General features: G+C 38.0%; 1 protein-coding gene across 1 annotated transcript; it reads right to left on the bottom strand.

The window, feature by feature from the left end:
• Positions 1 to 13,134: 13,134 nt before the first annotated feature.
• LOC143350712 (uncharacterized) lies at positions 13,135 to 13,629 on the bottom strand. Its single transcript, XM_076782737.1, has one exon. The coding sequence runs from the start codon at positions 13,627 to 13,629 to the stop codon at positions 13,135 to 13,137; it is 495 nt and encodes a 164-aa protein (XP_076638852.1).
• Between the last annotated feature and the right edge of the window lie 1,321 nt (positions 13,630 to 14,950).

The following is a 14,950-nucleotide window of genomic DNA, read 5'->3' as shown; positions in this document are numbered from 1 at the left end:
TCTGCAGACGCTGCATTCCGTCTTCGGCTTTCGGCATTCACGTGCACGGTGCCCCATTTTCCCACAGTTAAAGCAGGTAATCGCTACTCTGTCCTTCGCACCGTCGTTCGTCTTCGTTGCGGGTGGTGGACGAAGTATGTTTTGCCGATTGTTCCGCGATCTTTCTTCTTTTCCAGGCATACTACCCATGGTACACATGGACGCATATAAGTCATTGGGATCGGAGTGCTTTGCCGACCGGATTGTCCTAGCGATTGCCTCGTCCGGTATGCCGAATATAACCATGTCCACAATTTTCTCATCGTTCAGGTTGATGTCTAGCCGCCTGATCAAATTCATTATTTGGAAGCAGTAATCTCCCAGGGCCTGTCCGGGTTTCGCTTCATATAGATCCGCTTCTCTTAATAATTTCGAGAATGGCATCGATCGCCGGAACTGAGCGACGAGAAACACCTTTGTTTTGGCCCACGTGGTCGCGACTCGCATCTGCGTATCATACCATTGGCGGGCATATCCTCGCAATCTCGTCGCGATCAATCGAGCTGCTAAGTCGTCCACATGACGAACCCAATTTTCTATCGAAAGATCTTCTTTCGACGGGTCGTAGATGGGGATTAAAGGGTATAGCCGAATAAGGGGGTCAAATGTGCCCCCAAACCGAATTGAACGAATGATGGGTCATTCGATAGCTTATCCAAAAAAAACCATGTATGCAAATTTTTAACTTGAAATCTCGACCGTGGGGGTAGTAATGGGGTGAAAACGAAAATCATGTTTTTGAACAATTTCTCTTAACCTATTGAGTAAAAAAATGTAAAAAAATTCAGAGACACTTCGGGTACTGGGATACATATTTTGGGAGATTTTCAGATTTTTTGATCGAAGAACCAGGTAGTAAAAAATAAAAAACCGCAAAAAATGCCGAAAAATGCCAATTACGTATTGAAGCAGGTCCGGAACTACTTTTATACTTCTACAGTAAACAGGTATTGCTATTACTATTATTCTCAATTTTTTTCAGATTTTTCATTTTGGTGCGTCGCAGTGAAAAAAAATAAAAACCGAGTTTTTCCTCATTTTCTGCGTATTAGAGTAACTTACACGTTGAATTTTTATGCATTCTTCAATATACGAGTGTTTTGTACACTGTTTAATGTTTCTACACTAAGCAGAATTACATAACAATTGAAAGAAATAAAATAAACCAACCGTTGAGCGCAACATATCCTAAAAAATCAACGATGTTTTCAACAGAGTCGTTGGCGCAGCGTTAGAGTGTCCGACTGTGGAACCGCTGGTAGTTTTTTTACCGTAGGTTCGAGTCTCTCTTTGGGACTTAGAATTTTTTTTTATTCGTTATTTTTTTTCCAAATTCTAACTATATAACAATGGTTTATATTTATTTATAAATATTCTAAAGGCATTTTACAAATATTTTAACCTGAAATATGTATAAATATAATTTTGGAGCGATTTTTGCGTAGGATGATTTTCTTATCTCCACATCATTTAAAAATAACTTCAAAAAAATTAAGGATACATATTGTTAAACTATTGCAATATTTAATATACTGTTAAAATCCAAAGTGATTTGAGAATTCGGTTTATGACAGTTTTCTGGTACATTGTAGTTATTAGGAATCGTTTTTTTCGTAAGATTATTTTTCGTTATTAGTCACTCTTTAGCAAGTTACTCTGTAGCAAACATTCATATTTATCAAAGAAAGAGAAAAAAAAGGAAAGATCTGCTTGATCGAAGGGGGAGAAGAAGTAATAGTAAGCCAGTATAGAATCTTCTGTTCTAATCCATTCACAATAGTCAAAGGTAAGAGATTTGAAAACTAACATTTCACATTAAGTTCAGTTTAAGAGATGTTAAACAATAATCGTGGTTGACAAAAAAAATAAGGACGCAAAGACGCTCCAAAATTATATTTATACATATTTCAGGTCAAAATATTTGTAAAATGCCTTTAGAATATTTATAAATAAATATAAATCATTGTTATATAGTTAGAATTTGGGAAAAAAAATAACGAATAAAAAAAAATTCTAAGTCCCAAAGAGAGACTCGAACCTACGGTAAAAAAACTACCAGCGGTTCCACAGTCGGACACTCTAACGCTGCGCCAACGACTCTGTTGAAAACATCGTTGATTTTTTAGGATATGTTGCGCTCAACGGTTGGTTTATTTTATTTCTTTCAATTGTTATATAATTCTGCTTAGTGTAGAAACATTAAACAGTTTATAAAGCACTCATATATTGAAGAATGCATAAAAATTCAACGTGTAAGTTACTCTAATACGTAGAAAATGAGGAAAAAATCGGTTTTTATTTTTTTTCACTGCGACGCACCAAAATGAAAAATCTGAAAAAAATTGAGAATAATAGTAATAGCAATACCTGTTTACTGTAGAAGTATAAAAGTAGTTCCGGACCTGCTTCAATACGTAATTGGCATTTTTCGGCATTTTTTGCGGTTTTTTATTTTTTACTACCTGGTTCTTCGATCAAAAAATCTGAAAATCTCCCAAAATATGTATCCCAGTACCCGAAGTGTCTCTGAATTTTTTTACATTTTTTTACTCAATAGGTTAAGAGAAATTGTTCAAAAACATGATTTTCGTTTTCACCCCATTACTACCCCCACGGTCGAGATTTCAAGTTAAAAATTTGCACACATGGTGTTTTTTGGATAAGCTATCGAATGACCCATCATTCGTTCAATTCGGTTTGGGGGCACATTTGACCCCCTTATTCGGCTATACCCTTTTTGTCCCCCGGGCGTGCGTAACCGGGAGATTTCGCACGTGACGCAGAACTTCGCGTTTTAGAACGGTCTCGTTCCACGCGATCGAGACGAGCATTCTGCGACTCCGACTCGCTTCTTCGCGGACTGCGTGATCGTCTCCGCGGAGATCGTCTTGCCGGGCTGCGTGAACGCGAACGCGATTCCCGCCGTCGGGACGCATGCGATCGCGCGCGCGATGATCGCAAAAACTCCTCCATCATGCTTTCGAGCTTTTGGAGGCGCGATTCCATGACACTGGTGCCATTCGATGCCGCATCCACATCTCGGCTGCACGATGCACGGTCCATATTACTCATAATATGTACTTAGAGTCACTAAATTAATAATAAAAGTCCACTTACGCTAAACTTAACTTCACTATGTCTTATTTAACTGCGAACTAAAATACACTTATTGTCCACTAGTGATATTTCTATTGTCTATACCCGGCACTTCGCACTTACTGTCTTTGCACGGTGTATTTAGCAATATCGCTAATAAAATGTGCTCGCGTTTAGCGTACCACGGTCTATCCCGCTTCTGATTTATAAGAATGTAGGTATTACGGTCAGGAGAGCGGTTGGGCGTTTTAAATAAAACTTAAGACACGATGGGCTTTCCAAAAACTATATTCGACGTATATCTGCTCGCGGCAAGAGCCAATACAAATCAGTACCCTGACAGAGAACCAGGGTCGTGAGGGCACCCTTGACAGTACGGCCCTCCTTTGTCTAAGTGCCATGGCCGATCCTCCTTTAAGAGGGGGAAACGCGCCAAAAAGAAGCACATGGCCCGCTTCGGGCATTTATCTATTTCAACGTTTCTAACACAAAACTCATTTTATTTTAAATCTTATGTACGAAAACAAAAATTAATAATTTATAACGTTTCCACCACTACGAATTACATAGAAAATTCGATTTTGCATACTTATAATAAGGCTTTTTATAATATTTTTATCTATATTATTTCAGGTTTCATATTTGCGTAATCCATGCTGTTTCGAGAATGTTAGAAACGTTGAAATAGATAAATGCCCGAAGCGGACCATGTGCTTTTTTTTGGCGCGTTTCCCCCTCTTAAAGGAGGATCGGCCAGGACACTTAGACAAAAGAGGGCCGTACTGTCAAGGGTGCCCTCACGACCCTGGTTCTCTGTCAGGGTACAGATTTGTATTGGCTCTTGCCGCGAGCAGACACCAAATATAGTTTTTCAAAAGTCCATCGTGTCTTAAGTTTTATTTAAAACGCCCAACCGTTCTCCTGACCGTAATATCAACATTCTTACAAGAACTATTTTACTTTCTTTCGTATGTTGGAAGTTTCGTCTTCGACGGTTCTGGGTTAGGGTTAAGTACCGTGGGATTCATCACAGTCCTCTTACTAAAAGGCAAAGCCCTTATCGCTTTCTACGTGTCGTGCAGTAGCATGCCTTCGGTTCATCGGCCATGCACACGGTACCTTTGATAATCGGCGATCGGGCGGGCTCTCTATCGCTGACCCATAAAAAAAACATCCGCGACTCTTAAGCCGCGTTCCCACTGAGTCGGCTTTTGCCGTTCGGCCCTGCCGAAAATTGCGTCTCCACTGTGTCGGCATTTGTCATCTAGCACGGCCGATCGGCACCCGAAGTACTTCTCGGCAAAGCCAAACACTCTAAAGACCTGCATCGTCTCGGATAGCATGGCTTGAAAAGCCGAACGGCACGATGTCGGTAACCATCAAAAGAGATTGTGCCAAGACCGACAATTAACTTTTGTTGCTTCTGTATTCCCAAGAAACAAACAAAAAAAATGCAGAGTGCATAAGTCAAGTAGTCTGTTGAGTTCTCACGTATACAGAGATTCATGTCAATTTCGTTCCAAAACCATCATCGAGATACAAAGATACAATTTTATTAGAAAAATGAATGTGATCTTAATTCTTTATTGAATAAAAAGCTTTTTGCCAATTTTTTCGTTTACCATTCCTTGTCACATAATTACCGAGTAATTTTTATTGGAAAATTTTGTTGTCAGTTTATCGAGAATGCTTGAAAAAATCGAATTAACCACTCGAGTACATAGAATATAGGGTTAAAGAATAAAAAAATTAACAGTTATTTAAATTTTTTCATTAAATATATTTTTTAAATCAATTATATATTATATTATGCTTACATCTGCATCAGAGTCAGTATTCGTATCTGATTGAAGACGCGATTCATCTATTATTATACAGGCTGAGGCATATGAACTACTAGTCCCCATGATTTTCCAGCCCCTTTCGATGAACTGACAAAAGAAATATTTCCTAATGAAGTTAATCAGTATCTAATCGACAAGAACTTGCAGTTGCTTAAATTCGAAAAAAAATTAATTTCTGACCTGACCAAATTAAGCCCTGGTCATAGTCTAAGGACCTTAGCTACTCGTATTTCTGTCAATTCCCTTGTTACGAGCGCGAGCGCGAGATCCTGGATTCGGTCGAGGGCAGTACTCGACCGGTGGTTTTTAGGTATGGTTAGGAAAGAGACAGGAGTTCCGGGCGAACCAGGGGCTCTATACCCTGGGAGCCGTAGGAGTAGGTTACGTGGACGAACCAGGGGCTCTATACCCTGGAAGTCACGGGGTTAAATTTATAAGGAGAAATGTATGGTTTCACGGACGAACCAGGGGCTCTATACCCTGGGAGCCGCTAGAAAGAAGTGGACGAACCAGGGGCTTTATACCCTGGGAGCCACGTAGGTTTTTAGGAAGTTTTAGGATCTTTGCTCTATCGTAATGGTACACCTCGAGCGGTAAAGGTGTACCGGGTCCGTGAGATACTCCCCCGTCTTACCGTTAATATGGTTCAGGGTTGTATTGATTGAATAATACAAATCAGTGTAACTACTAGTATATATTCTGTTAGGTGCTCAAGTACAAAAGGTGTATTAACAAAACCAGTACTATCGCTAGGTTGCCTCGACGGCGAGAGTTTTAAATCGGCTTTTACGCGGCGCGTTCGCGGGAGCTACTACTCGGTTTAGACGATTGAAACTTACGGTTAAATCCACTAAGGTAGGATGTTGCTCGAAGGGGTTTATAGTCCGATCTTGCTTCGAGTATCAAAGTGACGACGTCTCGAGAGTTTTATGAAAACTGAGCTCCCCGAGTAAGAAAATGCGGCCCTTATATACTGGAAAATTACTCAGTACAGTGGCGGGGCATTACCATATAAGGCAATGAAACTGGGCCGGGTGTGCACATACGTCATGAGTCAACCCCGTTCGAGGGGTTGTGCGCTAAATAATCGGGCCAACGCCTAAGCCACCAAACGTTTCAGTCCCATACATGGGTGATATGTAACACCCTTGTTTCGGAAGCTAAAACATGTAAACATTGACACCCATTCGAGTTTTCGACCTCGCTATATCGTTGCCCGGACTGTATGTATAGGGTGTTCGGCTAACCTTGGGAAAAATTTTAAAGGGAGATTCTAGAGGCCAAAATAAGACGAAAATCAAGAATATCAATTGCTTGACTGAAGCTTCCTTAAAAAGTTATTAACAATTAAATTCAAAAATTTCAAATCGTTCTGGAAAAATTATTTTCGGTTGCAGGGGTCAATTATAACCATTTTTGGTCATTACGCATACCCCCAAAATCCTACGCACTTTCGAGAAAAAAAATTCCTTACTGAAAATCTAATTAGATGCCTAAATTTTTCGACGGAAAAAAAAAATTTCAAATCGTTTTGGAAAAATTATTTTCGGTTGCGGAGTCAATTACAATCATTTTTTGTGAATAGACATATCCCCGACATCTTGTGCATTTTCGAGAAAAAAATTTAGTACAGGCGGAACTTTAAACGTTAATAACTTTTTAACGAAGCCTCCACGAACAAATTGGTATTCTTGATTTTCGTCTTATTTCGGTCTATAGAATCCCACATTAAAATTTTTCCCATGGGTGGCCGAACACCCTGTATAGGAGTTTGGGACTAAACTAATAGCTCTTAAACTATTCAATCTTCGACCTAAAACCTCTAATACTTTTTTCAAAAGGATACAAAGATGCATCGATTTATGAAAAAAAACAAACAATTCAATTTTACTAAAAAAATCAAGGTGATCTTAATTTTTTATTGAATAAAAAAATTGTTATAATGAGAAAAATCAACATCGTTTACGAAAGAGATTTTGCGTTTCACTATTAATCGAATGAGAAAGAAATAGTTTTGTCAAGTAGGCGTGCATGGCAGTGACGCAGCTTTAGTATTCGTCGCGCCTCGAGTATCAACTACGTCGGGCCCAAGTCTGATGACAGACTTATGGTTCCGGTATCGATACCTACGATACTCTTGAGAGTTAGTCCAAAGCCCCAAATGCATTGACCATGACACGGTGTCACCGATCCTAACTGCATCGGCTATCCTCTCGTACGACCCCGACACGTGTCTTAGCCTCAAAAAGCATTTTTACGCTAACACTGTATATCGTGCCAGTAGGAATTAAATCCGTCGGGTCCGTCTAGATTAAATTTCTGTTCATCACCGAAGATAATCTAAGAAACAAAATTTTATGGGTAAAGTGCATCACATTTGCTTTAGCAGACGCAAGTCTTGCTTCTTTCTGGGCGCTTTTTAATATTGGTGCCAATATCATCTTTCCCCTAATAATATGTGGAGATCTTAAAATATTTCGATATATGTTGCACTTGGAAATGTTTAATTTCTACTCGCTTTTAATATCGATCAGCGACTTGGTAGAATTAGAAGCCACTCGAATTATTTTTCTTATGTCGATAGCCAGCCAGTTTCTTAGGTTGACCTGGACGTTTTTTCTGTCCATGATTACGCTTTTTAGTAACGTAATCGGCTATTGCACTTTTTGAACGATCCATTTTTTTCGCTATATATATAATAGGATTTATAATTAATTTTTGAGGTTATTCGAATAACGTAACTGTAAGATAACGTTTACAAAATATAATAATCGCTTTATTCGGTTGCTGCGCTCTGCACGATGCGTCGCAGCTAATCGCTCGAAAAGAAGTGCCTCGCCCAAGTCGCCATGCAGCCCTCTTGACGAAGGCCTTTCAAGGGCCTTCGGGGGTGGTTTATGGCGGGGCCTGGCGTTCGTCGCTGGGGTCCGCTTGCCTGCGCGACGTCTTGCCCGTTGTTATGCCTCATGTGTACCGGGTAGTGTCGGAATTTCCAACATAACCAAATTAGTTTCTCTGTAAACAAAGTGTTTGCTTTATTAAAATTAAACTATTTACAATATTTACATTAAATCTCACCTGTAAACAAAGAAACGACAATTAAAGTCAATTATCCGTTTCTCTTTTACAATGCTGTGGAGATTTGCTGTTATGCTATGTAATACTGGTATGTCTCTATTTTCTCTCTGTCTTTTCTCTACCTCTTCGATTTCGATTAATCGACCATTCGATAAAATGACTAACGGGTGTCATAGATGCGCGGTAAACTTAATTTAAAGAGAGTATATTCTCTTTACATATATATATGTATATAAATGCATTGACCCCGGCACGTGTCACCACTTGAAAAAGGATGTCGGGGTCAATGCATTTGGGGCTTTGACTGGATTTCCAAGAGTATCGTAGGTATCGATACCGGAACTATAAGTCTGTCATCAGACTTGGAGCCGAGGTAGTTGTCGTCGAGGTAACTCCGAATTACATTTATTGGATCGTTTATTAGAATTTTCGTACAAACTGGTATAGGTTTACCATGTATGTCCGGGATGACAATGTGACCCTGTGGTCTGGTGTACAAGACTGCCCGTCTCCCTGTTTGGGTCCGGTATTTAACTTAGGCCTCCTGAAGGGGTGGGAGGTAGAGTAGGAGAGCAGCCAAGGAATTCTGAGAAAGGGGGTGTTTGGGAAATCTGTTATCAGGAGGAGCCATTTTGGCGACACTAGGAATTTTGGAAAAAGGGGACGCTCGGAAAATCGGCGTATTGTTTAGAGGGTCTATCGCCAAGATGGATAACCATCTTGGCGACACTTGGAATGCACATTCCCTTATTGAATGGTCGGATACCCAACTGGACCCATCTCGTTGGGTCCGGACAAGGGAAACCCATTCGTCTAGTGGGAGGTCGATTGGCGGTTATCGCGATATAGTCGACACTCGAGGCGCGACGAATTCTAAGAGTCGCGGATGTTTTGTTTATTGGTCGGCGATAGAGAGCCCGATCGCCGACCATCAAAGGTACCGTGCGCGTGGCCGATGAACCAAAGTTATGGTGTTGCACGGCACGTGGAAAACGATAAGGGTTTTCTAGAAGAATCTGGCCACGGAGTGGGGAAGGTTTTGCCTTTTGGTAAGAGGACTGTGATTAACCCCACGGCACTTACCCCAGAACTTTAGCGAAATACAGATCGTTTAAAAATTTAATTCTAACATATATATATATATATATTTTCGTATTTTTCGTATTCAAGTCATAGCTTTTCTCTATCCGACAGTTGTTTGCCACGAATCATTTTCCTCAATCTTTATGACACTTACGGTTACTCGCAAAATTAAGCGTACACCTAGATTAGCAATGATCATTGGCGGGGAAATAAATAAAAACGGACATATTAAAAAATAAAGACTCAATATATACTTTATTTGGACATTTTAATAGGTAATCCTTTAAAGAAAAATTTAATAAGAAAAATTGTTTATGTGTATGTAACGAAAAGTGTAAAAGTACACCTATTTTATCGTCAGAAAATTGACCGTACAAAGAATGGAATTATACGTAAACAACAAATCAAGTCAATTTTAATATTTTGTTGCGTAACCCTGAGCATTTATGATTGCCTTTAAACGTCTAGGCAACGACTCGACTGATTGATTTTTGTGTTGTTGAACTGGAAACATTTTTCCATTTTGAGTAAAATTCGCATCTGCCTTACTGGTAAAGCTATAATTACTCAATTTTGAGTTCAATTCCTGCCACAGACATCCGGTGATTATGGGGGAGTATTTAACAATTTTTGTTCGTTGTATAATAGCCATTCCCCTTAACAACGTACAACGTATGCTTAGGATCGTTGGAAGTAATACTTAGGGGGGATTTGTAATTTTTCAGCCAAAAATTAAAAATTTTTTTATAAAATATCGGGATATTCATCTTGTCCGTCGTACTTTCAATACATTCGATATTGCCAACTCCATTTGTTGGCATGCATCTTCCCTATAGCATTACGGAGCCACCACCGAGCTTTACTGTCGGAATCGTGTTGTTCTTGTTAAATTCTTTATTTGGTTTTCTCCACACAATTATTCTTTCATCCGAATTAAATAAATTAATTTTTACTTTGACGGAAAATATTATACTATTCCGAAAAACTTGGTCGCGATTAACATATTCTCTTGCAAATGCCAACCGCTTACTTCTGTTGACCTAAGAAATGTAAGGTTTTTTTCTCGCTACACTGCCATGATAGCCCTTATCGTGTAGTAGTCTACGGACGGTTTCCGTATGTATTGTTTTTTTAATCCTTGATGACACTTTTTTCGTCAGTTTTGCTACACTAGTTTTCGGATTAATTTTAATTTCTCTTACTATACAATACCGTTCATCAGCTTTGCTTAGTATTTTTTTTCTTTCCACGCCTTACTTTAACATACAGGGTGTTTGGCTACCCCTGGGAAAAATTTTAATGAGGGATTCTAGAGGCCAAAATAAGACGAAAATCAAAAATACCAATTTGTTGATGGAGGCTTCGTTAAAAAGTTACTAACAATTAAAATCAAAAATTTCAAATCGTTCCGAAAAAATTATTTTCAGTTGCGGGGGTCAATTACAATCATTTTTGGTGAATAGGCATAGCCCAAAATTCTATCCCCCACTTTCCAGAAAAAAATTCAAGAAGGTGTGAAATTTTTGGACGGAAAAAAAAATTTCAAATCGTTTTGGAAAAATTATTTTTGTTTGCGCAGGTCAATTACGATCATTTTTGGTGAATAGACACACTCCCGAAATGTGGCGCATTTTCGAGAAAAAAATTCAGTACGGGCGGAACTTTAAACGTTAATAACTTTTTAACGAAGGCTCCCTCCATCAACAAATTGGTATTCTTGATTTTCGCCTTATTTTGACCTCAGTCAATCGCCCATTGAAATTTTTCCCAGGGGTGGCCGAACACCCTGTATAATGAACCGTGGTATTTATAATTATTAATGATTTTCTGTACGATAGAGGGGGTTCTACCTATTATTCGTCCAATTTGTCTTAAGGATTTGCCTTGACAATATAATTTTACCGCAATTTTTCGTTCACAAATATTAGTTTCTGATCTTCTTGAAACCATGGTGTAAACTTTGTTAGTAACAATGACAAACGACGATCATACGTAATATAGCAACGCAGTGACGTAAACTAAATACGACTGAAGAAATTCCAAACAAAGATAATACAAAATAAACTTTAAAAAACTCAGTTTTTAAATATTTAAACAACTGTACGCTCAATTTTGCGAGGATAAAATAGGTGTACTTTTACATTTTTCGTTCAATATACATAAATAATTCCTTTTATTAACACTAGGTTTATGGACGTTTCTTATATACTTATCTCTACGAACACGCGTCAATTTGACGCATGAACGAATACATATAACAACACTTGGAAAGCAATGTAAATATATACTATAAGAACAAAATTAATATATGAGATATATATTTATGGAAAGTTTTTATTATTCAATAATTTTATTACACATTATTTCAATATTCTACATTTATTTCGCGCATCTTTTACACAAATACTCAATTTTGTTTGTACATTTTCCGCAAACAACCTTTTCACATATTTTACAGGTGTTATTGCTCCTGTTTCTTTTACAAACGCCAATTTGGCAAGTCTTGCGTTCTCCCGAAGTACTAGGTGGCGGGTGATTATAATCTATGTTTTTGTATTTTTTCTTTTCTCCTTTTGCAAGTTCTATGGCCAACTGAAATAGAAAATCCTCTCTGGATAATTTTTACCCAGTACATTCTGTGTATAAGATCCATGCGTTTATTGCCGCTAAATCTAAAATGTTAAAGAACACCTGGAGAGGCCATCGAAAAGATGCCGATTTGGTGGTATATTTGCGAGCCATTTGGTCTACTACATCGACTCCAAACTTTGTCTCATTGTAATATGCTATTGTTTCTGGGGTATGTTTTTTATTGCCTTTTATTGTTATAAAAGTATGCTTAGTATTTAGCAACAGTACCTTTAGATTTTACTTGCTTTTATATACAAGGTGTTCGGGGCCACCCCTGGGAAAAGTTTTAATGGGGGATTCTAGAGGCCAAAATAAGACGAAAATAAAAAAAAATTCCAATTTGTTGGTGGAGAGAGGCTTCGTTAAAAAGTTATTAACGTTTAAAGTTCCGCCCGTACTGAATTTTTTTCTCGAAAATGCTTAGGATTTCGGGGGTATGTCTATTCACCAAAAATGATTATAATTGACCCCCGCAACCGAAAATAATTTTTCCAGAACGATTTGAAATTTTTGAATTTAATTGTTAATAACTCTTTAACGAAGCCTCCATCAACAAATTGGAATTGTTTTTTAACTTCGTCTTATTTTGGCCTCTAGAATCCCCCATTAAAATTTTTCTCAGGGGTGGCCCTGAACACTCTGTATAGTAAATATGCATTTTCCTGATTTATAAGGTTCTGAAGAATACAACTTTATTTTATCATTCTTGATTTTTGCTGGCTTTGGAAATTCTCTCTTGTTGGCTCGAATAGTTCCAACCAAACTGGTTCATTTTGCAACTAATTTTTCAGCTAGAGGAATACTGGTGAAAAAATTATCCGTGGTTATATTTCTGCTTTGATGAAGATATGGTTCGGCTAACTTTATAACTACAAATTCGCCCAAGGGTGTTGAAGTTGGCGTTTTATCCTTACCTAAGTAAGGCTACCCATTTATAATGTATTTAGATTGAACATCTACTGCCAACCAAAACTTTATGCCAAATTTGTGCGGCTTATTTGGCATATATTGTGTGAATTTGCAGCGGGCTTTAGTAGGGAACAGTTGCTCGTCTATTGAAATATTCTCGTGAGGTTTATAACAGCATTGGCTATTGTGTATAAATTGATTTCATATTTCGAATATCATTGCAAATTTGTCGGTGCGTAAACGTTTAGATCGTTCCGTTTTTTTTTATCAAATCGGACAAATCGAAGAATTTGCATGAATTCATCCCTGGGCATCGTATTAGAAAAAAAAGCTGCTCCCCATTCCTTGGGCCATAAATAAAAAGCATTTAACGAATTTGCTTCATACGCTCCCCTAGCGTACAAAATCCCAATAAACGCAAGTAACTTTCTGGTTGAAATCATCTAATCTCCTTTCAAAACACGACGTGCTTCTTCTTCAGTACAACTATCATGTTTTTGGTTCTAATCAAATGAAAAGCACTGCTTACGTTATCTTCCATCACATTTCGTTTTACGTAGCTAGTAGGCCCAGCGATGTCTTTGAAGATTTTGTGGAAAGGATATCGACCACTAGAGCCGCCCACTTTCAATTTCGTCCAAGTTGTTCCATCGACCGCTATTTCTGTATCACAGTATGCATCCGAATTTTGGGACGATTCCGTAATACTTGTCTCATTCTCAGATTCAGAATCGGATAGGATACGCATCCTTTTTCTGCGAAGACCTAATTTCTGATGATTTTCTTTTTCACTGTCTGATGATTCCCCTGCTTGCATACTTTCATCAGATTCCAAAATCTCGATTTCATCCTCGTTTTGAATCACTTCATTTTCATCCTCCTCAGAGCCAGAACACTTCTCACAAATACTGACTATGTTTTGTAAAATTTTATTTCCTCTTCTAGGCATATTTAGATGATAAAGAAGGGTTTTTTGTCAAAATAGTATAAAATTGAGGTTCGCAATAATATTACTAATTCAAAAAATATTCTAGTATTTTATTTTTCAATACCCGAACTAAGCAACTGAAACCTTCAAAATCTCTTCGCACTCCGACATCAATTGACATTCTGCGTTTCGTTCTTTCTATTATTGCTGTTTATCGCTTGTTTCATTTGAGATAACGATATCGGATAACGGATCGAAGTATTGTGGGTACATTTCTATTTATTATTGATGTGATGTTTGCATGTTTATTCAAAATTTTGTCTAAATTACGATCGCGTAAAATTGACGCATATCCGTAGAGATAGGTATACCACATAGAGAATTTCAATATTTCAACGCTCTTGAATAAAATAGACTTGAATATATATTTACCTCGATCAATGGATAAAAGTCATTACAAGAGATAAAATAAAAATGCAAACGAGTTTTGTAACTTTCCTTATAAAATTCGAAATGCGTCAAAATGACGCATCCCGTAAACCTAGTATTAAAGTTTTTTTTAAAGAATTGTCCATTAAAATATTGAAATAAAGTATGTATTGCATTTTTACTTTTGAATATGTCCGTTTTTAATTATTTCTCCTCCGATTTTCATTGTCGATCAAGGTGTACGCTCAATTTTCTGAGCAACTGTATATATTATAATTTTTGTTGACCTAAATAACACACTTGACGTCAATTGAAACATATGACAGGCAAACAAAAGAAAACAGAATCAAATTGTTGGAAACATAATAAAAATTTTATAGGTTGGTATATTAATGTGTTACATATCATTCATGTATGGGACTGAAACGTTTGGTGGCTTGGGCGTTGGCCCGATTCTCTAGCGCACAACCCCTCGAACGGGGTTGACTCATGCCGTATGTGCACACCCGGCCCAGTTTCATTGCCTTATATGGTAATGCCCCGCCACTGTACTGAGTAATTTTCCAGTATATAAGGGCCGCATTTTCCTACTCGTGGAGCTCAGTTTTTCTCAAAACCTCTCGAGACGACGTTACTTTGACACTCGAAGCAAGATCGGGCTATAATCCCCTTTGAGCAACTATTCACCCTAGCGGTTTTAATTGTGAGTGTTCAATCGACTAATCGAGTGAGTAGCTCCCGCGAACGCGCCGCGTAAACGCCGATTTAAAACTCTCGCCGTCGTGGCAACCCAGCGATAGTACTGGTTTTGTTAATACACCTTTTGTACTTGAGCACCTAACAAAATATATACTAGTAGTTACACTGATCTGCATTATTTAATTAATAAAACCCTGAACCATATTAACGGAAA

The sequence above is a fragment of the Colletes latitarsis genome, unplaced genomic scaffold (assembly GCF_051014445.1).
Source record: "Colletes latitarsis isolate SP2378_abdomen unplaced genomic scaffold, iyColLati1 scaffold0024, whole genome shotgun sequence".
Lineage (NCBI taxonomy): Eukaryota > Metazoa > Arthropoda > Insecta > Hymenoptera > Colletidae > Colletes > Colletes latitarsis.
This window is presented reverse-complemented; position numbering and strand designations above follow the sequence as displayed.

Bases quoted from the DNA above. Each gene is read 5' to 3' on its own strand.
- LOC143350712 (XM_076782737.1), bottom strand. From the start codon at position 13,629: ATGCCTAGAAGAGGAAATAAAATTTTACAAAACATAGTCAGTATTTGT.